Source organism: Neoarius graeffei, chromosome 13 (assembly GCF_027579695.1).
Source record: "Neoarius graeffei isolate fNeoGra1 chromosome 13, fNeoGra1.pri, whole genome shotgun sequence".
NCBI lineage: Eukaryota > Metazoa > Chordata > Actinopteri > Siluriformes > Ariidae > Neoarius > Neoarius graeffei.
Genome location: NC_083581.1, coordinates 29,306,700 through 29,333,183, shown reverse-complemented (window position 1 = coordinate 29,333,183; position 26,484 = coordinate 29,306,700). Strand labels below are relative to the sequence as shown.

The 26,484-nt window shown below is 41.4% G+C and overlaps 1 protein-coding gene across 2 annotated transcripts in view; it reads left to right on the top strand.

Annotated features, from left to right (window-relative positions):
• The window catches only part of magi3a (membrane associated guanylate kinase, WW and PDZ domain containing 3a), a 439,861-nt gene that overhangs the window by 366,272 nt on the left and 47,105 nt on the right, over positions 1–26,484 (top strand). For both annotated transcript variants that reach the window (XM_060937472.1, XM_060937471.1), the window contains exon 10: positions 17,756–18,247. In XM_060937472.1, the coding sequence (XP_060793455.1) occupies positions 17,756–18,247 (492 nt within the window). The remainder of the gene's footprint in view (positions 1–17,755; positions 18,248–26,484) is intronic.

Below are 26,484 nucleotides of genomic sequence, written 5' to 3'. Positions count from 1 at the left end.
TATAAACTGTTCATTGATGGAAACTTGAGTGCAAAACTGTTCATGACAACTGCAGTCCTAAAGTTAGCAAGTCAACTGTAGTCCTCAGCCATAAAAGCATTACTGGAAATGTCCAGAGCGTCTTCCGAGTGCGACTTTTAACTGTCCATATGGGGGGGCCGTCCTCCACAGGAGCGATGCGATGAGACTCCAGTCAGACGTAGGGCATCAGGATGGATCAGGCAGGTCCGAGGAGCAGAAGAGGTCAGGATCTCGATCTCAGAATTGACCTGTAACTCGGAGGGGGGAGAAAACACAGGTTGTTAGGTATGCCCGATGTCACCTGATGAGTAGGAACAGGATACATTTTGCGCCGAGTGCAAGCAGGGACTCCGGCAAAACTAACTATGACAGCGTAACTAAAAGGGGAGAGCCAGAAGGTAACACAGGCATGAGGGAGCCCCGGGACATAAAGCAGCCAGCCACTACACCGTCAACAAACTCGAGTCAGCAAGCGAGTGGGGACTGACAGCATCCATACATCCCAGTTTACCAAAACACTCTATGCCTGAGGATCCTCCAGATCTACTCCTTTACCTCATAAACACTATTAACAAATGGCTTGACTAAACAGATATGTTTTCAGCCTAGACTTATAGTAAACGCTGAGACTGTGTCTGATTCCCGAACACTACTTGGAAGGCTGTTCCATAACTGTTGGACTTTGTAAAAAAAAAAAAAAAAGCTCCACCCCCTGATGTAGCCTTCACTATACAAGGTACCAACAGATCAGTTTTTTCGACTTGCTTCAGAAGTGGGAAGTCAAAATTCAGAATTTTTAAGCTTCGTGAGTTTGAACTACGAAGTGGGGGGGGGGAACATGGACAGCTCCATTGTTGTCATTTGTTAGCATCATCGAGCCAGGTAACTGATCAGTGATGTATATTTTACCTCCTCAGAACAGTCAACTGTATGGTCAGTATTCATGCTGTGAGCAGCCATGTTGATTTGATGTCACGTGCTGAACTCTGAGTCGAAGAAACCGTCCAAAGTTTCCAAGTAGGAATTCCGTCGTCTTTGGTTTTTTTCTTCGTTGGAATTACAAGCTGTAATTCAGTGCAGCGTTAATCTTACAGCCATGCAACTAGGAGTGAGTGATGTGCATTTTAAGTAATCTCACACAAGAACGAGTGTTCGGCGCAATTAACCACAGTAATACCGATTATTCAGTATTATTATACATACAGGACACTACTTCTATGGAATAAAAACGTGTTCTATTCCCTTCTAGTGGGTTTATTGATAGCATGCAATATTACTGTATCATATCGCTTATCCTCTGTGTATTACGTCATGCTACCCAATGGAGAATGAACGTGCAGTATTGTTACAATATTGCACGTTGTCAAAACAACACGACGTCACACGTCGGAGATGTAAAACTTGCGCGCTAGCGAGTGACCTGACAATTTGTAAGAAAGATGGCTGCCAGGTTTGCTTCGTTAAAAATGGAAGATTTTGAGAGAATTTTGGCTGCCAGGTCGCTCCATTGTGTGTCGATGTTGATTTTAAAAGCGACTAAGTTAATTACACAGGGGCTAAAATACAAATAGGGAACTACATAGGTGGCAAAATGTAGTTTTTTTCCTGCCATGGAAGTGCACTTGTATACCGAGGAGGAAGCGATTTGCATTACAGCCATGAATGAGGATTCAAAATGGCATTAATTTTACAGCATGGATAGCGATACCGACAGTGTTCACAGCGAAAGCGAGTTTTACTACCCTGAGGAAGAAGAAATAAAAGAAAACATTTCAGGAGAAAGCTAAAAACCTCTAACTGTTGCTAATGCCGAGCAAAAACATGGCTGAATCCTGAATGACTCCTATTTGTATAAATAGGGGACTACATAGGCGGCAAAATGTAGTTTTTTTTTTTTCCTGCCATGGAAGTGCACTTGTATACCGAGGAGGAAGCCATTTGTATTACAGCCGTGAATGAGGATTCAAAATGGCAGCTCGCCTTGGCTCGGTTTTCCCTTTCGGACGCTCTCGTTTTCTGTTAGAATTTGGTAAAGAAAAAAATGAATATTATTTACCAGCTTAAGGTCGGTCCGTATGGTGAAATACCGTGACCTCGGCCTTGAATACTGACCTCGGCCCAGAGGGCCTCGCTCAGTACTTTCAAGACCTCGGTCACGGTATTTCACGATACGGACCTCCCAGCTGGTAAATAACATATATTATATGTATTTGGCTTGACTATGCTAGCGTTGGCCTTTGAGAATGCTGATATGAAGAGTGTGTATGTATAATAATAACAGCTTGACTGCACTAGTGTTGGCCTTTGTGAACACTACATTGGCTGGAAGGGAACTGGACTGTTGCACTAACAGCACTCAGTCGTGGGTAAGCTAGCGTTGGCCTTCGAGAGTGCTGATATGAAGAGTGTGTGTATTATTAATAATAATAATCAGCTTGACTGCGCTAGCGTTGGCCTTCGTGAATGCTACACCGGCTGGAAGGGAACTGGACTGTCGCGCTAACAGCACTGAGTCACGGGTAAGCTAGCGTTGGCCTTCGAGAATGCTGATATGAAGTGTATATATAATAATGAATAATATTGGCTGGCTTTTTTCCATGGTATATCAGATATATTCCATTCAGCGAGCATGAAATTGAACGAGTCGAAGATGAGAAGCTGAATGGAATATATCTGATATACCACAAAAAAAAGCCAGTCAATATTATTTAATTAACAGCATGACTCAGAGTGTGATATCGCTTTACAATATTTTACTCGTCTTCGACTCCTCCAATATCATGCTAGCTGAATGGAATATATCTGATGTACCACTGAACGCCAACCAATATTATTTAATTAACAGCATGACTCCAAGTGTGATTATTGCTTTTGTGCAACAGTTCTATCAACAAGAAATTCATATCAAGTGACAATTTCAGACAAACGTTGTATTTTATTTTTGCTCTGCCAGCAGAAATAGATCCCGAAGACCCTACAGTCACTTTACAACACGTCGGCCAGCCTGATCACCCGCGTTGATTTGTACATTCCTGTTAAAGACGCTTCCGGTAAAATCGGCGTCTCTTCTCCCGTTTCATCTTCCTCTAACGAGCGTTCATATTTTTAAACCCAAAAGTGATATGACTTGTAACGAAAATTATCGTTTGCCATGTCTGCTCGTGATGTCGCTAAGTTCAGTGTAGTAACGGTTTCGAATTTTAAGTGCAGGACGCAGACGAGTGGAGTGATGTGCACAGTGAAATGTCCCTAAATATAATCACCCTGGGAACGCCACTGACTGTACAACAGTGGCGGCTGGTAGTCTTTCAAACAGGGGAGGCTGGTCGGTTACGATATTTCCAGATTTTAAAAGAAAAAACGCATCAATTTTGCCCATACTCTTGCCTCTGATCTGGCTGATTGTTGGCAGGGTCACAAACTGTGAAATAACAGGTTCTTTTGGCCCATTAGCCTACTGTCCAATATACATGATGGTGGTGTTGGGGGGGAGGGGTATATTTTAACATTTTATATTTTAAAATTGTGGCATGTTGTTTAAAAATTGATCATTATTGAAAGCAGCTCTTTGTCAGGAACCTCAGCAGTAACAGCAGAGTGTTCTGGAATAGGCACAAGCACTGACCTCGGGGAGCCAAACATAGAGCTGGGTGCCACACATTTCATTCAATGACACTTTCCCTATATTTTACTTATTTTGACTGAGAAATGTTTTATTGACAATTTTGATAACCCTTCACTTTGTAGTGTGAAATGTTCTCGGCTGTGTTTTTGTTTAAAAATGTTTTCCAAATTGTAGCGGTGTTTAATTCATATCCAGAGAAATATATATTCCAATATAATATACTCAGCATAAACATTTTAAATAGATTCTATATTTTTGGTCCATCCATGACATATTACTAAAGTAGCCTATTTACTGTTGTTGATGTGGGTCACTTGCTGTTAGCCAATTCACTTTCTCGTACCAGGAGAGCTGAAAGGAACGAGTATTATTCCCTACCTTTTTCACCAAGTCAATTTGAGGCGTTGGTCTACCCTGCTCTTTAATTTTATTTTTTTCCTCGAAAGGAAGACTGGCAAATGGCTTCGCCAAAATTAAATCAGCAATGCTTGGCATCCGTGCGCAGCTTTCTTGCTAGCTGACTAGCCCCCTCATGTTCAAGTTCAGTCACTCAAATAAACGACATTTCTGGAACTAAGATAGCAAACTTGACAACACTATATTTACACTTTATTTACAATGAAAATATATACAAACTAAAAAAGCTGGTAGAAACCGTATGTAATGAGTGAAATCGAAATGTAAGCTGATCTCTTAGAATACACCACAGCACTTGCGAATCCGCATGGGACTGAACTGAGATTCACCGCTGCCTGTCTATATTTGAAACAAGCTGTCAATCAAAGAAAATATCCGGCCGCTTTCACCAATCACCAGTCTCCTCGCGGAAACTGCCATGTCCCTCCCACTGTGAGGCTCGGAGTCCGTGGGCGGGCGTTTTCGCAGTATTTGTCCAATAACCGTCTTGCATTTTGAGATTGAAAAGCGCATAGCTCCCAAATGCCATTGAAGTCCACTGAGGCTGGGCTGCATCGCGCTGTCACGAGGGGGAAAAACTCATGCACACATTAGGCGAACTGGGGAAAGTTATAACGGAATGATTTCGCACTGTAGTTGGGTTGAGCACATATATTTCTATGATTCTGGATCTGAAATAGCAATGTTATAAGGTCGGCTATAACATAAGCCTAGCGCAATTCATCCTACACGATGTTCGTCATTTTTAGAGGAGGCTGAGCCTCCCTCGTTGTCTTAGAGCAATCGCCCGTGCTGTATAAGTAACTGGCGTACAAGTAAAGGATAAAACACGACGGGGCATGCTGTTGTAGGAAAGTAATCAACGAACAAAGCGCTAATGTGTGACCCTACCGAAGTTAATTACTTTACCTTTAAAAAGAATGAATGAATGAACTACATGTTGTAGTTACGTGTTTATCCGTTTATAGTTACATTTAACAATGCTATAGACGCTTATATTTTTAGATGTAACATAAAAATTCAGACGTTTTACAAGCAAATTTTAAATATTAAGGATTCAGTATGATTTTTAGCTGCTTCCAGTCAGTTTGCTTGGGGGGGAAAAAGTTATCAAAAGAAAACGTAATATCTCAGAGAGGTATATTGTGGCATCACGATATTGAAATATCATTTTGCTCGTTCCTGTGTCAAGTTGTCGTAAAGCGATGACGTGACGCGACAGAAAGGGTACGTTTTCATCGCAGACGCTCTTTCCAGGACGGATTAAAGTAGTGCCGAGAGCGATTTCAGCTTCCTGAGGTGCTCTTTGCAGGCTTTTCTTTTCAGTCTTGGTTGAGTGGAGTGTCATGTCATGTCATGAGATCAGCATTTTTATTGCTCGAAGCTTAAGTCAGCGTTTAACGTATTACTGGAAACGAAAGAAAAGACTTCATGTACTCTGGGAGAGGAGGACGGATTGGCTGTCTTAGGAGTAACTGTGGTGTCGAAGGTTGGTGATTACACACCGGCCCTTTAAGATGATGTCAGCAGTGTTTGTGGAATGGGATAAGCAAGGGCGGGATGTCAGCAGGTTTCACAGCGTTCTCTGGAAGGTGGTACTTTCCTCTTACACTCGCTTCGTGCATTCCTTTTCGAGTTTCACTGCAGCTCATGGAAAAGTTCTCTTCTCTTTAAACCGAATTGACAGCGTTGGCGCGGACGCTAATAGCGGGATCTGATTTGGAGGTAACATGACAGTCCGTCTCTCGAGGTGCCAAATTAGTGCTTTGTATTGTTCATATCAGACTAGGTTTACAGTATATGTGACATCAATTGAATAGGCGCTTTTTGTTTTTGGTTTTTTTTAAATAATTTTCTTACTGGATTCTCATTACAGGCTTGTTGAGCTCCGTCTTGTTGGACAAATCTCCTCGCTTCGTCATACAGAGTAGGTGAAGTGTGGAGCCAAGTGACCGCTCATGCTTCGGTTAATACCACGGCACACTTGAATTTTTCCGATCCGATTTATTAACTCGCAGGTTCCCATGGTGCAAATCTCTCACACACATGCACTCGTTCTAACGTGGCATCATTTCTACACTAACAGCTCCTTCAAAGCAAAGCTCCATCATAATCCAAACAAATATAATCTAAGTTTAGTAATAAAAAGCTGCTGTTTAACAAAAAATGTATCGTAATAGATTCAGTGAAGGTTGTAGAACGTTTATGGAAGGAGTCTCCAGTGTCGGTGTTTGGTAACAGGTGGAAAACTTCCTGACGTGGTAGCGTCTTCAGGACAGACGTGTTGAACGTCAACAATGCAAGCTGCATTATTACTTTCAAAAGAGAGGGGAAAAAATGTCAGTCCGGCGAGGAAACGAGTCAACGGATCGTTCACAGCTGCTTTAACAGGAGCCTCCTGGACGTTCCACAAGGTGAAAGGTCATTTAACAAATGACGTATTAATAATGTGTCCTTGTTAAGAAGTTCTCATCTCATCTCATCATCTCTAGCCGCTTTATCCTGTTCTACAGGGTCGCAGGCAAGCTGGAGCCTATCCCAGCTGACTACGGGTGAAAGGCGGGGTACACCCTGGACAAGTCGCCAGGTCATCACAGGGCTGACACATAGACACAGACAACCATTCACACTCACATTCACACCTACGCTCAATTTAGAGTCACCAGTTAACCTAACCTGCATGTCTTTGGACTGTGGGGGAAACCGGAGCACCCGGAGGAAACCCACGCGGACACGGGGAGAACATGCAAACTCCGCACAGAAAGGCCCTCGCCGGCCACGGGGCTCGAACCTGGACCTTCTTGCTGTGAGGCGACAGCGCTAACCACTACACCATCATGCCACCTTGTTAAGAAGTTGCTCTGGTATAAGAGGATTAAAACGGTTATGCACGGTGACTTTCCAGGTCATAACACCAACCCTGACGTCGCTGAATTTCCTTCACCTCGTCATTTGATGCAGTATATATTCCTTCCCTGTGTTTCTGTACGAGAAGCAGAAGGAGTGTTCACACGGCAACTTTTACTCCGGTGTAGCACCGGGGCTGCCCCGGTAGAGCGTTCACACGGTACAAAGTTATAGCGGTGTAGCCCCTGAAAGCTGCTTAAACCGGTGCAAATCTAACCCTGCTCGGGAGGTGGTTTAAGAAATTTACTCCGGAGTAAACGCTAGTTTGCGGGGCAGCACCGATATAAAATGGGACGTCTGAACGCTACAGGGGTAGACTCGCTACGCGCGAGGAGAGTCGATTACATACGGGCATTGCATAATTTGCATCCTGGTATTTTACGCTTCCAAAATGGCGAACATCAACAACAACAGAACTGCGTCTCTTCCAGTGTTGCCAGATTGGGCGGTTTTAAGTGCATTTTGGCGGATTTGAACATATTTTGGGCTGGAAAATGTCAGCAGTATCTGGCAACACTGGTGTCTTCATCCACGTTGTTTTCCCGGCGCTTGGTGATGCCATGACAACCGGGAAAAGGAGGTACATTTTCACGCATGCGCATATTTCATTTCCGCATTATTACTATCGTATAGCACGGCCGCAAAAACTGCCGTGTGAACGCAAGTGGGGCTGCACCGGTGCTAACACGCTTCTCTCTAGTAAGCAGGGTTGTGACGTGTGAACGCTCCACAAAATTTACACCGGTGTAAGATATATCGCAACAAAATACATCCGTGCAGCATCGATGCAAATATGTGCCGTGTGAACACCCCTAGATTTTCGTGAAGGTGCGACTGTGTTCCAGTCTCTCTCTCTCTCTCTCTCTATCTCTTTGGTACTTGTTTCTCATCAAATAAGCTCCTCACAAATGGCTCACATTAGATAATGGAAACGTGTGACAGCAGCAACTTGTCTTTTTTTTTTTTTCTTTTGCCAATCTTTCCACCCATCAACAATGGAGCTGGGAAACATCCACACCCACTTAGTGCAGACTTTCCAGTCTGGGTGCTGGAAAAACATGCTCTCGTGAAGTGTGTGTTCCAGCCTCTCCATGCCTGTTTGTATTTGACACACACTCGCAGCGCTCATCATGAACTAACAGTGACTCATGCGGGCAGGTGTGGTTTTAAAGGTCCTACATCTTATTTCTAAACCCTTTTGTATTCTTTCTGAGTGTCACAGAAACACATCGTTATTCTTTTATTTATTTATATATATCTATAAGGCCGATCCCTTGACAGCAGCCCAATACATCAAACCATGCAGATACAAATCAAGAGCTTCAGTTAATGTTCACTTCAAACATCAGAATGGGAAAAATTGTCATCTCAAAGTCTCTTTCACTGTAGTTTCAGCCAGATGGACTGGTTTGAGTATTTCAGAAACTGCTGGTCTCCTGGGGTTTTCATGCACAACAGTCTCGAGAGTTTACACAGAATGGTACGAAAAACATCAAGTGAGTGAGCGAGCGAGCGACAGCTCTGTGGGTGGAAACAAACGCCTTGTTGATAAGAGTGGTCAGAGGAAAATGGCCAGATTGGTTTGAGCTGCCAGGAGGGATATAGTAAGTCATATAATCACTCTTTACAACCGTAGTGAGCAGAAAAGCATCTCCGCATGCAACAGAAGACCATTGGGCTCCACTCCTGCAGCCAAGAACAGGAATCTTGCAATCAAGAACAAGTTCCTATTAAAGTTTGTGTGTGTGTGTGTATGTGTTTATTTATATATATATATATATATATATATATATATATATATATATATATATTAGTGCTGTCAAAAATGTCGCGTTATTAACGCGTTAACTTGACTCAATTTTAACGGCGATAATTTTTTTTATCGCGAGATTAACGCTCTGTGACATGATGTAGGTTTTTCATAAGCTTTTGAAACTGCCAGGAACTTGGAACAGAGACTTTGCTTAGAAAACCGATAGCAGCTAGACTGTAATGCCCCGCCCCGCACAGCCAGAGTCCTCTGCCCCCCCCCCCAAGAACCAGCGCGGGCAGGGCGCGATAGTAGAGATGGGATTTATGGCTCTTTGATGGGATCCGCATCTTTGTGATCCGTTCTTTGAAAAGAGCCGTTCAAAAGACTGGCTCATTTGGCTCTTCTTAAATATTTATTCAGTTTTAAGAAGACAGCGTCTAAAGAAGCCAGATCCCTCTGAACTGTAAACTCAATGCTATCCCAGAAATCCTTCCTGTAATATGCAAATTTGGCCGCCTCTGATTGGACAGCACGACGCATCAACAGGCAGAAAGTGTAAAAGTACAAAATGTGTTAAGTGAGCTGAAACGGTAAAGATCAGATTCAATGCAATATTTATCAACGAACAACTTAAAGTTAATATAATAGTGTACTTTATATTATAATCAAGCATGTCAAGCCTACCGTCACTGTGTAACCTGTCTCTCTGAGTTGTAGACTAACTCAAACAGTAGATCACTTCACTCCTGGTTCTTTTGCTAGCCCCGGTGTTCAGCTTAGGTTTCACTTTGCAGTGGCTGTGTCAAGACGTGTTATGCTTTGCAATACAAAGCAAGCCCATTCATGTTTTTATGCTGATAAGAGAATTACAATGGTTTTTCATGTGACAAAAATGTGCGATTAAATTGCGATTAATCGCGAGTTAACTGTGACAGTCGCGACATTAATCGCGATTAAATATTTTAATCGCTTGACAGCACTAATATATATATATATATATATATATATATATATATATATATATATATATATTAGGGATGGCGAAAACTAAAAAAAATCTTGACCGTCCACCGAGCCTCATTAGCCGGTTAAAGTCAGTTAACCTAAATTCTAGAATTGGAATTATTAGAATCTATTCTAAATCTAACCGCGAGCATCCGCACATTCAGTCCCAGTTGCTGCCCTCCACTCACATTCCCTTTTCTACAGCGCGAAACATTCAGTCCAACGCGGCACTGATGTCGAGGGGTTTGTATTGGAGCGGAGGACAAATGGCTCCAGCTTAGAGACAGTTTCAGTTGGCCATGATGGCGTTGAAAATAAAGTCAAGTGCTAGAAGTACATAACATTCAGTGATGGGAATAACGGCGTTAAAATAAAGGCTGTTATGACGCCGGGTAATCTAATTAATTAGCTACAATCGTTATAACGCCGTTACCAATATCAACACGCCATTACTGCATGGTATTGAAGTTGCTCTGAAGCCGTCACCGACTTGGCTCACAGACATAAAAGCTGCGTTTGTCACTCCCCCTCAGACACCGCTGTCATTTCATTCCCTCCCCTTCCCTCCAAAAGTCGGCATCTGCGCCTTTAGTTTGCGTGGAGAGATATGATCTGCAATAACATGCATTGTTGGCTACAGACCGAAACATACTTTCAGAATGCACTGGCCAAGGCAGGACTAAACTCCATGTGCCTTCTAATAATAATTTAAAAAAAAAAAACACAGAATAGTAATTTGTAAGCTAAAAAGCCTGTGTCTACACTTTTCTTTTGCCGAGTGGCAGCTGTCTTCAACTGGGGCGGGAGGGCGGGACATGACTGAATGGGTGTTTGATTTGTCAGCTGTCGTCCTTACACCACATGGCATGCCCCAAGTGTTTACAACACAGAATTCCAGGTTCTCCGCTCCAAAATCGGCAGCTTCAAAACGATTGATTTTTTTTTTTTTTAACCGACAACCAAAAAAAAATTAACCGGTTGATGTTGATTCGGTCAACCACCGGTCAAACGGTCATCGGTTAACATCCCTAATATATATAAGGGTCCGTCTCAGAAACTGGTCTCTCATTTAGGACGTTATGGTCAAAAAATAAATCTTCTAATTTTCCTATTTTTTTGGCATTTACCGAACACTCAATGTTTCTTTTGTCATGTTTAATAAGAATAAAGATAGTATCTTGCTTTATCTGGCCTCCACTATGGAAAAATGTTTTTGATTACAATTCAAATGCTTTTGTAAAATTGATTTACATATAAAATAACTACATCATGAAGAATTAAAGCCCCTCCTTCACAGATGAGTGAAAATATTGAATAAATTTCCTCTTTTTGATTGCTTGGGTTAAAAATGCCAAGTTATAATGACTGAATTGATTATTCACTTAAATATGAATGATGATACATTTTGGGTATTTGATATGGCGAAATAGGACACAATGGAAAAATCAAGAACACACCGGAAAGATGAGAATAACGGCACTGGTAAAAGAACAGCGACTGTACCGGCTGAAGGTCGTGCGGGTTTCTGCTGCGGCGTGCGAGCAACGGGACATCACTACTGCACCGGACGGAGCGCGAGGCAGGGGCGGGGCAAAATGACTGGCCGTAGAGTCTATCAAAAGTTCGATCTAAATTGACCATGGTTGCAAAATATTGGCCAAAAATACACAAACACTACGAAATATGAAAGTAAGATGAAAAAGAAACAAACATTCTATTGCCTTATACTGCAAGACTAAAACAAAAACTGTCAAAACTCACCTTTTCAGTGATGACGTCCGAACAGATCACTCATGTAACAGAAAGACCGCAAATGGAAGCACGATCAACTTCTAACTGTTGGAGTGGAAAATTCCATTCTACACATGCAAATTGTTAATGTGTGTCCTTCCCCGCACACAAATAACACGCTACGGTAAAAAATAGACCACAACTCATTTTATAGCTCAGAAATTCATACAAGACCAGCTACCATCGTAACATTCTGTAAGAAACATATTCTATACCTAACTTTCAGCTTTCATTTTAAAAAAACAAAATCGCAGATTTATAACTAAATTTTTATATGGCGTAGTGATTTTAGGTTACTACTTTTGGTGAGGTAGTGACCTTGACCCTGAGGCTTTCCGTTTAGATCAAAACACACGATCGTATTGGTTTTGGGTCTGCGGAAAACGGAGTTACAACGGTGATCAAATATTTTGCATGATGTTTTATTACGGTTATGATTATTCTGTGAGCGCACCAATCCTTAGGTGTATAAAGTTACAACTTAAAATACAATTAGTGATAACTGTAGACTTTTCAGTGGACTACAACCTTTTTAAGGGAATGCGATGTGGTCAACCATTTATCATGTCCCAGATCAAGCCGCCATTTTTCCACAAATTCGCAGAATTTTTGCCAAATTCTGAATAGAGTATTCACATCAAAGATTTAGTTTTATCTGTATTATTTCTTTCATCATTTTATTTCAAATTAAAACCAACATCACCATTCAAAACCGTATAGTTTATTGACTGAGTATATTTAGTGGGGTTCCCCCACAGCACCCAGTTTCTGAGACAGGCCCATATATATGGTATTGTCACTGAAGAGTGACACTTTCATTGAGCGGATGTTAATATTCCTAAAGCAGACCTCAAGCTATTCATTAGTCTGCTAACAGCCTTATTAGCAAAGGGAGAAGTATTTTGCACATCAATACAAGCAGATGTCTTCTTCGAAATTAGTCTTTTGTGGCCTGTTTCCGAGCCAAACAGGAAAACGCTGAATCATGATTTTATTGTCATGAATGTGCAAAATCAGTCACGTGCAGTTCGTCCTGTTTTTCCCCGACTGCGGTCTTGAGAGAAATGAAGGCATTTAGAGAGCAGCTGAAGTGTAAAATGAACTTTATGTCGAGGTTATGGAGAACTTTTGCATTTGCGCAAACAAATGAAGCCGTGCGTTTGCCTCTTTGCAGCAGGAACGGAACATTTCTCCAGGCTTTTTTCACTCGTCACCTAGTCGGGTTTCGTTCAGGTCACTGATTTGAGTCGAAACTTTTTGGGTTTTTTTGACTCATTTGTTGTAAGTAGCTTGGAAGAAAGTGCTGTCTACCCTCTTCCAAATACCTGAACTTATACACAGACTAAGGTTACCTTGTGGCATTGTGATGGACTGGGAAGGAGGAGTGCGCCATTGCTACCACACCAAGAGTCCAGCCAATTTTTCTCGACATTCCCACCCACGTGAGTGTAACATTGCTGGGATTGGAACTCATGCTGTTCCAGCGACAGTGAATGAAGCAGGATTTTGACCTGTCAGACAGATCCTCCCCGTCATGCTATCTCATACACACAGTTAAGAGTAGACCTACTTTTCATGTACATACATGTAATGAAATTTTTGCTACAAAAAACCCTGCAACATTCATTTTCCTATTCTTCATCAACTTAAATATTCCTTTTGTTCATTTTCTTAAGAACCAACAATAATTATTTACCCACAGTTGTAAAGGTTGGGGTAAAATATGTCTATTAATTAAAATATTCCTTAAAATTAAAAAGTTTAGAGCAAATCGGCCTTTTCTTGATGAACAGTTCTGAACATTTGTACTCCCTCGATTTGCTTCTTTTTTCCTTCTTTCAGCAGTCTGTAAAAAGAGAGCTCTGATTTCTTGTTAAATCTATTAGTACACACACTCATCTCTTTTTCACATTTTAGATCTGTTTTTTTTTTTTGCAACATTAGAGCTGTGTTACTTCCGCCTACGGTGAAGTCACATGTATTCCTGCTATTGTACATTACTGCTCCTTCTGCTGTCTAAACAAAGCAGTTACAGCTCAGAAAACTAAGAGATTACACAGCCTAATGATCACAGTCCATTCTTATTTCATCGATTTGAATAGTCATAATTTTGTGTCGCGATTTATCATCGCGTGTGTGTGTGTGTATATATATATATATATATATATATTTATAATCAGTCAGACGCACCTCATAATGTACAACCCCAATTCCAGAAAAGTTGGGACAAAGTACAAATTGTAAATAAAAACGGAATGTACTGATGTGGAAGTTTCAAAATTCCATATTTTATTCAGAATAGAACATAGATGACATATCAAATGTTTAAACTGAGAAAATGTATCATTTAAAGAGAAAAATTAGGTGATTTTAAATTTCATGACAACACCACATCTCAAAAAAGTTGGGACAAGGCCATGTTTCCCACTGTGAGACATCCCCTTTTCTCTTTACAACAGTCTGTAAACGTCTGGGGACTGAGGAGACAAGTTGCTCAAGTTTAGGGATAGGAATGTTAACCCATTCTTGTCTAATGTAGGATTCTAGTTGCTCAACTGTCTTAGGTCTTTTTTGTCGTATCTTCCGTTTTATGATGCGCCAAATGTTTTCTATGGGTGAAAGATCTGGACTGCAGGCTGGCCAGTTCAGTACCCGGACCCTTCTTCTACGCAGCCATGATGCTGTAATTGATGCAGTATGTGGTTTGGCATTGTCATGTTGGAAAATGCAAGGTCTTCCCTGAAAGAGACGTCGTCTGGAAGGGAGCATATGTTGCTCTAGAACCTGGATATACCTTTCAGCATTGATGATGTCTTTCCAGATGTGTAAGCTGCCCATGCCACATGCACTCATGCAACCCCGTACCATCAGAGATGCAGGCTTCTGAACTGAGCGCTGATAACAACTTGGGTCGTCCTTCTCCTCTTTAGTCCGAATGACACGGCGTCCCTGATTTCCATAAAGAACTTCAAATTTTGATTCGTCTGACCACAGAACAGTTTTCCACTTTGCCACAGTCCATTTTAAATGAGCCTTGGCCCAGAGAAGACGTCTGCGCTTCTGGATCATGTTTAGATACAGCTTCTTCTTTGAACTATAGAGTTTTAGCTGGCAACGGCAGATGGCACGGTGAATTGTGTTCACAGATAATGTTCTCTGGAAATATTCCTGAGCCCATTTTGTGATTTCCAATACAGAAGCATGCCTGTATGTGATGCAGTTCCGTCTAAGGGCCCGAAGATCACGGGCGCTCGGTATGGTTTTCCGGCCTTGACCCTTACGCACAGAAATTCTTCCAGATTCTCTGAATCTTTTGATGATATTATGCACTGTAGATGATGATATGTTCAAACTCTTTGCAATTTTACACTGTCGAACTCCTTTCTGATATTGCTCCACTATTTGTCGGCGCAGAATTAGGGGGATTGGTGATCCTCTTCCCATCTTTACTTCTGAGAGCCGCTGCCACTCCAAGATGCTCTTTTTATACCCAGTCATGTTAATGACCTATTGCCAATTGACCTAATGAGTTGCAATTTGGTCCTCCAGCTGTTCCTTTTTTGTACCTTTAACTTTTCCAGCCTCTTATTGCCCCTGTCCCAACTTTTTTGAGATGCGTTGCTGTCATGAAATTTCAAATGAGCCAATATTTGGCATGAAATTTCAAAATGTCTCACTTTCGACATTTGATATGTTGTCTATGTTCTATTGTGAATACAATATCAGTTTTTGAGATTTGTAAATTATTGCATTCCGTTTTTATTTACAATTTGTACTTTGTCCCAACTTTTTTTGGAATCGGGGTTGTACGTTAAACAAAAGCTTCAATGTTTTGATTAAACTAGTTTACAAGAGCAACAGCGTTGTTTTCATTTACAACAACAAAAAAAGGGCTCGTACATGCAAGCCGGCTCTGAACATGAACTTGAACATCTCGATTTGTTCACAACTGACGCATCGCGAGTTCATGTTCTGCATGCTAGCGTGCTCGCTGCAGAGTACTAGTGTATATAGTGTAAATATTCTGTGTAAATAGTGCCAGTGTTAGTTTTCTTAGCTTGTATCAAATGTATCTTAATGTTTTCCTTGACAAAGTGAATTAAATGATCCCGAGTGGGGCAGCAGAAAAGTGTTCGCAGCGTTAATCAGGGTAACACGAGTTGCCACAGCTGTCCAAGACTGGGAGGTAACGGAGCACAGGCTTTCTGGGTGGGATTGATGGCACGCTCCCTCTCTGCTGTCAGTCATAATGACGGTCATAGTCAGGGGCGCCGCCAGAAATTTTGGGCCCCATGAAAGATTAGAATTTTGGGCCCCCCAACTTTGCCCACCCTCGTCACAATTGCACTATTGTCATTATTTGACTTTTGATAGCCCATGGACCTTGAGTTTGTGACTTTGTTATTACATTTTATGTATTAACCTACCAGGGACTAGATGAAAACTGGTCAGTGACTAATTCTGGTGCATTTACAATCACAAATGAAAATTCAAGATTTTGCCACATGCCTTCTTGTGCTAGGACAATTGGTAGTGAAATGTGTGATGTGACTGCTAATAAAACTTTAATCTAGCAAACTGTATATGGCGCTCGCTCATTAAAAACTTCAATCCTAAAGCATTTATGGGTTGTATTGCTGCTTACCTCCTTCTCCAAAGGGGGGGTTCAGTGGTTTGGTAGGGCGGAGGTCCCCCTGAGGCTGAATCTGTGCATATTTAGGGCACCCCATTAGTTATGAAACTGGTTATTAGCACTAATTAGCACCAGCATAACGTAATATTTCATCTTGTTTATCACACAAGTCAGTTCAGTTATTAAAATGGAAAAAATGTCACTGTACAAACTGTAAAAGTGTTCTCTTGATAGGCTAATCCAACCACGTTCATACTGTTCATTTACCATTCGCTAATATTTTGAACACACATGTGAGCGATAGCTACCTTTCTTTGGGAAAAACTGAGTGACCAGTTGCCTGCCTCTCCGGTCCCTCTCAGCTTTCAGCTGCCTTTCTTTACGTTTTTGACAGCCACTCTTCATATTTAGCGATCATAGACTGTACGCACTCCACTGCTGGCTGGCTGCTGCACCGCGACACAGCAGCAAGTAGCGTTGCACTGATCAGCACACAGATTTAACGCATCGCGCTTCTACCAGAACTGGACTGCACCATTTTGCAAAAGGGGGAGGGTTAAAGGACAATATGTTGAAGAACTCAAGAAATAGACAACCTTGTTCAATTAGCTCATTTTACCAGATGGAATATTGCATTGTTGTTCTTTCAAAAGTCTTATTAAAATCATATTCTCAGCCCCTTAAAGGGCCCCATGGCAGTGCTGGGCCCCTAGAATTGTTCTAACCTTTCCCCCCCGGCGGCGCCCATGGTCATCGTGTCTGAGCTCAGGTATGAGGAAGAAGGCAGATAGCGTTTTCCTCCGAGTGTGTTCCAGCATGAGCAGCAGTTCATAAAGATGCATTTGGCTTATTTATTTATTTATTTATTTATTTATCTATCTTTTTTTTTTAAACACATCACAAAGGAAGCATATGTTCTCCTTCAGCCTTCGGGGTCTGTCGCTGTTGCATGATGCCTGGAAAAACATGCTACGTGGCCTGGCTACTGTAACCGTGGCATGTTTATAGCGCCGTGTCATGAAACAGCATCACACCCAGGGTTCCCGGGACAGACGCCGCGATACTGATCATTCAGGATAAATCTTCATTAATTAATAAATGTTCATTTTAACGCTTCATCTGTAGTCAAGGAGCCTTCTGTGGTTTGGCTGGCACACACACACTGTTCTGCATGTTGATTCCAGCCAGGGACCAATCACAGAGAGTTATTCAAATGAAGCTCTCGCATGACCTAGATAGAGAGATTTTGAACAGAGTTTAAAAATAGAGCGAGTGTGTACAGACTCGTGTTGCTGCAGTTTCTTACGGTGCAAAAAAAACAAAAAAAAACCCTGAGTTTGAAAAAAATAATAATAATGTGAATGGATACCATATTATGTAAAAGCGAAAAAGGCAAAACATAAGAGTTCATTAAAAAAAAAAAGTTTTAACACTTGAATCGGTAAGAAAAAACGCAATGTCAGTTTCGTAACAAATATCAGGATCATTTATGATGTCTTAAAAATAGATTAAAATGATTAATCTGATTTTCTCTAGATTTGTATTAGTATAACAAAAAGGCACGAATTGGAATAATTAACACTTTTTTTTTTTGGTCTACCAGGGGACGTCATCGTAGACATCAATGGCACATGTGTGCTCGGTAAAACCCACGCAGACGTGGTGCAGATGTTCCAGTCAGTCGCCGTGAACCAGTACGTGGACATGGTGTTATGCCGAGGCTACCCCCTTCCCGAGGATGCCGGCGACGAGGCTGCAGGAGAAGGCGCAGCCGCACCACCGGCCGATCGGCAGGCGCTTGTAACCGACGGGCGACTGGAGGACGCCCCCGAGCTCACGCTGCTGCAGCCGGAGCTGGTGAGCGTGACGCTGGCGAAGGGGCCGAGCGGATTTGGGTTTGCCATCGCCGACTGCCCGTTGGGCCAGAAGGTGAAGATGATCCTGGACGCTCAGTGGTGCCGCGGCCTGCTCAAAGGCGACGTGATTAAAGAGATCAACCGGAAGAACGTGCAAACGCTGAGCCACACGCAGGTGGTGGACATCCTGAAAGAGCTGCCCCTCGGCTCCGAGGTCAGCGTGCTCGTGCTCAGAGGAGGTAAGAACCGGGAACGTGTCTACGACAAGCATGGCGTTATAGCAATGATCAAGGCACAGTGCCTGTTAAAATAATCAAAATGAAAAGCAGTGGTTTGATTCGCTGGTGAATTCTCAAAGCTGATTGGTCGGAAAGGGTTGATGATGATTAATTTTTTGTCGCAGCAGCAGCTCTGACGCACTCGGTCTAATACAGTATGGTTTCTATAGTAACAGCTTATTCACAAGCACTCGTATAATCGAAAGGCGATGATACACGGGGCAACTTTTGGGGTCATGTTGCCGGCAACGGGCAGCCAGGTGAGACACGGCAACTAATTAGGGCAATAACTAATCGGATAAGAGCAAATCTGTTGCCAGGGAGACAGACACCGAAACATTTACAGCTGTCACTTTTGTCAGCCTTTATTTCGCTCAGGTAAGTAAATAAAAGATGATTTACGATTATTTTAACATTTATGAGTCAAAATAACCACATTATTCTGTTGATAATAAACACTCTTTTAAAAATCTCTTTAAAAATGCTCCGAGCCTCAATCGCATACGTGATCACTAATAACTGACACATCACAAAAACATCATCGTTTCATTCTCATCTCAGCAAAAAAAGAAAAAAAGACATGGACCAGGAAACGGCTGCTGAGGAGGAAAAAGGGCTGACCGAGCTCCTGAAAGGCTTTCTTTCTTTCTTAGATCCCAAAGTTTGTACTGTTTCACCGTCAGGTTCCACAAGTAGTCATGCTCTGTACCTGAATGTACCGAAGCCGAGAGAGGCCCTTCATATAATCTTTTTTTTATTCACCTTGTTATCCCGAGATAACGACATAATTAATTCAGGATCTCGAGAAAACAACACAACTAATTCGAGATCTCGAGAAAACAAAACAATTATTCCATGATCTCAGCTGGATCACTGTATCTCCGTCGGTAGAGACGAAGCCGGGCCAGTCTTCTGCGGAGGTGCCGCGGACTAATTTTGAAATGATCCCTTATTAAAAGACTTAATGCAATCTCTCCCTGTGTCAACCCCTGATCAAAATATTGCCTTATTAGGTGATCGATTATTCCAGACATTCTAATGACCAAAGTTGCGTCTATACAGAATGAGAAATAGCCCCAAAGTCAGCATATCGCAAGCCTCTTGGCGCACCTGAATGAACCATTTCTCAGCTGTTTACTCGAGATCATGAAATAATTTTGTTTTCTCGAGATCACGGAATAACGGTTTTGTTTTCTCGAGATCTCGAATTAGTTGTGTTGTTATCTCGGGATGACAAGGTGAATAAAAAAAATGGATTATATGAAGGGCCTCTCGCGGCTTCCGTATGAATTAGATCAGATGATAAGTTAGACAAGTCTCTATTACAACTCTCAAAAAAAAAAAAACATGAGCTACCCATCACTTTTAACTTGACGCAAGAGAGCTAAAGCTAGACTGCCTTTCAGATTTTTCAAGTGTAGGTCATAAAAAGAATTTTCCCGACACCCAGTTATGTTTGTTTGTTTGTTGACCGAACGCTACTGAATTCGAATCACATACTTCGTTTACACTTCGCCAGGTATCATCTCCTCCCTGTACTAGAAAATAATTCCGTTTACACAATGCTCAAAAACATGTCAAACAAATAGAAAGCCAACCAGAGATCTGAAAGCCAAGGAGGAGGGACCGTCAGATCACAATGCTAAAGCTCCATTTTCCACTATTTACACGCAGGCATGAAAACGGGGTTTTCACAAATCTCCACTTTGCCCGGAGTTTTCTAAAGCAGCCGTTTTCAGTGACTGAAACCTCCGTTTACGTGTAAATGATGGGTGCGATGTTTTTATAGATACCCAGCTACGTGTAAACAGGGTCACAGACTTCCAATATTATTATTATTTTTTTTTTTTTTTTTAAATGGACCAATTAATGAATTTAAGGCCGTGTGGCCCTAAATTCTCCGCTCTTTTTTTCCTGCTTCACCATGACGCAATACAAGATACTACGTCATGCATGACGTGGTGGGCTTTCCCCGTTCACGCAAGGCGTTGTGGGATACAAATTGGAAACAGGAGAGAAAAATGGAGGACGCGAATGAAACGTGAAAGAGCGACTATGGTAACAGAAAGCGAGAAGAAAAGACACGTACAAAGGAAAGGAAATGCAGGACCAAACTCGGTGCTCAGTGAGCACCTCGGTGTGATCAGCTGTTCGTTTAGTGACAGGATGATGGAACTGTCAGTGCACGGTCAAGGTAAACTTGTGGATGCCAGCTGCCGTAAAACCCAAAAGAAGGAGGTAAACTTTTTTTTTTTTATAATATAAAGATATTGCAGAAATAAACATGCATCACAATGACCAAATTCCAGAGGGAACTAATTTTCACTGATTTTATGAAATCAAAAGGCCGCCTAGCTTTAACGTTATCCCAACACAGCTAGCAATTAAATTTCAGCTATGTTAGCAAAACTCACCACTAGTTAGCTAAATCCCATTCAGTCTCTCTGGAGCAGTGGTTCGCTAACAACAGTTTACACTTAGCTGGAAAAAATTGATGTCTTAATTCCAGCCTGAGCACGTAAAAATAGATGTCTGTTGGTTTTCTAAGCACTCGACGAGGTAAATTTATAACTTTGGGTTTACACATAAAAAGATACGAGTTATGTCATCGTCTTTGTCTCTTTTTTTTTTTTCTTCGCGCCACTGCCGGAGATGCCGCCATTTTTGTTGGAAATTTCAGAAGCGCTCAGGTGGTCATGTGATCCGCTTCTAGCACTCTGATTGGATGATCTTAGAAGAAAAAGTCATTCCAAACAAACAAAAAATAATAATTCAGATAGGAAATTACGTTGTACAATCTGAATGGGAACGTATCGAAGCGCAATTACCCCAAAAATTGTCGCCCCGTGTATCAGACTAATAATAAACAGATTAAGGTGATGGCCGGAGCGATGTTGTTTCGTGGATGTTCAGCAACGTTTAAACGTAACTATAAATGGTTAAAAATTACAAACAGAATCGAAGCATAGACAAGGTGCTGTCAGTGGTCGAGTTGTAAAATCAAACCGGGGGGATGGTGACATTTTTAGTCGCGTGTCGACCCATCGGTCGGTCCGTCGGTGGGAATCTGGTTTGCTTTTAGGAGGGTTTGCACACAACGTAGGTCTGTGGACCTTGTTCATTTACCAGACATACAGTATTTTGTGCTGATAAAGTGTGTAGTACGCACTGTGTACCCTGTTTATTGTTGTAAAAAACATAATACACTGGTATTTTACTGTAAAACATGCACAGTGTGGATGTCGTGTCATATTTAGTCAGTCTCCTGGCTGACATACCGGTACCTACCACGTTCTCCATATTAGGGTGAAATGCAGATGACAAATTTGAAGTGTAACTTCATAGTCATGGTAGGCTCCTTTTAAATCGTTTGGTAAATAATTTATTAAAACCTCAGCAGGCAATGTAAATGAACAACTGAATCTTTTCATATCAAGTCAATAGAATTTTTATTCAAAGCTGAACATTGGGAGCATTGAGATAAATACAGACGTAGGTAGGGAACCAATAAGCAGGGATCCCAGACGTCCGCTATTTAGCGGAATTCCGCTATTTTTCTAGCCAAAGTGGTGGTGTGGTTTTTTTTTTTTTTTTTTTTTTTTTAAGTCTCTTGTATATCCGTTAAAATATGTTTAAGTAAAATGACCAGCAGAATACGTTCTGATTTGGTTTGCTTGTTTAGCGATGTTTTTGTCAGCTTCATTTGTTCTCGTTGACATTCGGGAACACTCGGAAGTTAAATTGATGTAAATACAGTACTGTACATATGTACTGTACGTGATAGAACGAGAAAACAATATGGCTGCGCCCATTTGCTAGAAAATGTGTTTTAACTCCGTTCGTGCTTTTGTTTCGAATGCGTTGAATTTAATTCAATATGTCATGGAAAAAAAGATATCGTCCATAAAAGAGGTAGCGGAACAGTGTCCGGGTTAGAAGTATATTCTTCAAAGCTACATTTTCATCTAATTTTTATAAATGAGTGATTCCACGCTTATGGGTACTGAAATGGGGACATGAACTTATTCACCTAAAACCATTTCTTTTTTTACCATCAGGTCACAAAACATGTAATCTTTAATGAATGATATGTTAAAAGATAACTTTAATTTTCTGAGATGTAATAAAAACATATTTATATGCCAAAGTCAAGCCTATGAGTTCCAAAATGATGTCTGTTACATTACTTCTGTTACGATTGTCCATCTCGCGTCTGTTACAAATTAATTACAATCTAGCTCTATACCATGTTAATCTTATTGAAAGAATGTGTATGTTTATTCTACTACACATGTTTATTAATTATATTTGCTAAAACATCACCTTCCTATGTTTCAAAAAGTAATTCTACATTGTTAAAATTGAGAATATATATGTCCACAACACTTCTGTTACGTTCTGACTTTGGCATATAAATATGTTTTTATTACATCTCAGAAAATTAAAGTTATCTTTTAACATATCATTCATTAAAGATTACATGTTTTGTGACCTGATTGGTAAAAAAAAGAAATGGTTTTAGGTGAATTTTTAAAAATAAGTTCATGTCCCCATTTCAGTACCCATAAGCGTGGAATCACTCAAATAACAATTTTTTTTTTTGCCACTTATGTCATTGATTACAAAATATGGCATCAAATAGATACACATTATTATTAAATTCTGTTGCTTTTCTATGTAAAAAATGTGTTCTATAGCATCTTTAAAGGTTACATTCTCAACAGCTTCAGGGGGCTTGCAGCCCCCTTGACCCTAGCCTAGGCCCACCCATCCTAAGCGTGACGCAACACGAGGGCCTGTTGCGAGCTTAGTCTGGCCAGGCAAGCTATCTACAGCTCTTCCAAGCTCCTGAAAAATCGGGAACCAATCAACTTTGAGCATCTCCAACGGCCCTGGGTAGAGGCGTGTTCAAGGCACTGACGTAGTAGAACTGCGACCGGAAGCCATAGATTGTTTACAGAATCTATGCCGGAAGCGCTTCATTCACTAGAAACATTACGAACATGGAGCAGCGGCAAGCCTTTGACACAGCGGTAGATGCTGTATTGAAAGCATTCAACGGGAAGTTCTCATTGAAAACGGAGCAAAGAGCAGCCCTGGAGGTATTTATTGAAAGGAAGGACGTTTTCGCCTTGCTCCCGACCGGCTTCGGTAAGAGTTTAATCTACCAGTTAGCCCCGTCGCGTCACATACGTCAGAGGAAAGAGCGATGTGATTGGTTTAAGCTTCGTCACAGCCTTTTCTGGCTTCGACCAGTAGCAAACTGAGGCATTTCAGGGAGGCGGGTCAACCACGGGCTCTGGGAAACGGTTGGGCTTAATAGCTTGGCCAGACCAATAGCTCGTAGAGCTTTGAAGTCGCGTTAGCCAGGCTACCTTGACCCCTGCTGATAGTTTCTGACATTCCTCTATTTTTTTCAATTACTGCTGGGATCCCTGAATAAGCTAAAACAAGCAACAGTAAATTGTAAATCAGACTAAACTTCCTAAAAGATGTTTGAGGCATTATGCATTTTTTTCCCTTTTTGTTATTATTGTGTTTATTCTTATGAGTAATGCAAATTATACATGTCCATACCGGTTATTATTTTAATGGAAAGAAAAGTACTTATGTTATTTCTGATTTATTTATTATCTGAACGAGGATTTGAGCTTTGAAAAATGACCGGATTCTTTCTGTAACGTCGATTCCCGCTGTTATCTAGGTCACGTGACACCTTAACGTTGACGGTTACCAAGGAGCTGCCTTAAATACTTTTGATACTTTGCTTCGATTCATACCAGCACTTTGATACATACTGGATACAAGCTAGCAAAATGAGTTAAAAGCAGGCATCTTTGGAAAGTTTCTTTGGAAAGGGGAAAAGGCCCATTGAGGAGACAGAAGAAGAGCCTATGACGAAGAAAAAGAAAGCTGCATTTTAGCAGACACTTTGTCGAGTCCTACACCAATCCTGCTCTGCCTTACATGTTGTGACCGGCTCTCTAATGAGGCAATGAAGCCTTCAAAACTGCTAGCGTCGTTTATTTTAGCCTTCCTGTCTTGAATAACACTTTTTGTTGCCTGAAGAATAACAAACGAATGTCCAGGCTGATTAAATTAATGGCCTTATACAAGAAATCAAAGCTAACATGAACCTGAGTAAGCTATCGATAGCTGGCTAGACTCCAAACTAACATTCATTATCATAGCTGTGTTGTTATCCGCCGCTCACAAATTAGGCTACATATCAGTAACTTTACAGCATGATAGCAGGCTCACAGAAAGTGTGACTGATATTCGTAACTCTTGACTTACCTCCTGAAATGTTTTTTCTTGCGATCTTACAACCCCGATTCCAAAAAAGTTGGGACAAAGTACAAATTGTAAATAAAAATGGAATGCAATGATGTGGAAGTTTCAAAATTCCATATTTTATTCAGAATAGAACATAGATGACATATCAAATGTTTAAACTGAGAAAATGTCTCATTTAAAGAGAAAAATTAGGTGATTTTAAATTTCATGACAACAACACATCTCAAAAAAGTTGGGACAAGGCCATGTTTCCCACTGTGAGACATCCCCTTTTCTCTTTACAACAGTCTGTAAACGTCTGGGGACTGAGGAGACAAGTTGCTCAAGTTTAGGGATAGGAATGTTAACCCATTCTTGTCTAATGTAGGATTCTAGATGCTCAACTGTCTTAGGTCTTTTTTGTCGTATCTTCCGTTTTATGATGCGCCAAATGTTTTCTATGGGTGAAAGATCTGGACTGCAGGCTGGCCAGTTCAGTACCCGGACCCTTCTTCTACGCAGCCATGATGCTGTAATTGATGCAGTATGTGGTTTGGCATTGTCATGTTGGAAAATGCAAGGTCTTCCCTGAAAGAGACGTCGTCTGGATGGGAGCATATGTTGCTCTAGAACCTGGATATACCTTTCAGCATTGATGGTGTCTTTCCAGATGTGTAAGCGCCCATGCCACACGCACTAATGCAACCCTGTACCATCAGAGATGCAGGCTTCTGAACTGAGCGCTGATAACAACTTGGGTCGTCCTTCTCCTCTTTAGTCCGAATGACACGGCGTCCCTGATTTCCATAAAGAACTTCAAATTTTGATTCGTCTGACCACAGAACAGTTTTCCACTTTGCCACAGTCCATTTTAAATGAGCCTTGGCCCAGAGAAGACGTCTGCACTTCTGGATCGTTTTTAGATACGGCTTCTTCTTTGAACTATAGAGTTTTAGCTGGCAACGGCGGATGGCACGGTGAATTGTGTTCACAGATAATGTTCTCTGGAAATATTCCTGAGCCCATTTTGTGATTTCCAATACAGAAGCATGCCTGTATGTGATGCAGTGCCGTCTAAGGGCCCGAAGATCACGGGCACCCAGTATGGTTTTCCGGCCTTGACCCTTACGCACAGAGATTCTTCCAGATTCTCTGAATCTTTTGATGATATTATGCACTGTAGATGATGATATGTTCAAGCACTTTGCAATTTTACACTGTCGAACTCCTTTCTGATATTGCTCCACTATTTGTCGGCGCAGAATTAGGGGGATTGGTGATCCTCTTCCCATCTTTACTTCTGAGAGCCGCTGCCACTCCAAGATGCTCTTTTTATACCCAGTCATGTTAATGACCTATTGCCAATTGACCTACTGAGTTGCAATTTGGTCCTCCAGCTGTTCCTTTTTTGTACCTTTAACTTTTCCAGCCTCTTATTGCCCCTGTCCCAACTTTTTTGAGATGTGTTGCCGTCATGAAATTTCAAATGAGCCAATATTTGGCATGAAATTTCAAAATGTCTCACTTTTGACATTTGATATGTTGTCTATGTTCTATTGTGAATACAATATCAGTTTTTGAGATTTGTAAATTATTGCATTCCGTTTTTATTTACAATTTGTACTTTGTCCCAACTTTTTTGGAATCGGGGTTGTACGTTAAACAAAAGCTTCAATGTTTTGATTAAACTAGTTTACAAGAGCAACAGCGTTGTTTTCATTTACAACAAAAAAAAGGGCTCGTACATGCAAGCCGGCTCTGAACATGAACTTGCTTAGGTCTTGCTGTCCACTCCGCTTGGCCATGATGCTGCAATCCGCTGCTGTCACTGACGCCGAATGAAATAAAAAAATAACGGAACCCCAACTGAATGTCACCTCCTCAAACGCGTCGCTTGCGCGTGCCCTCTCTCGCGGGAGCTT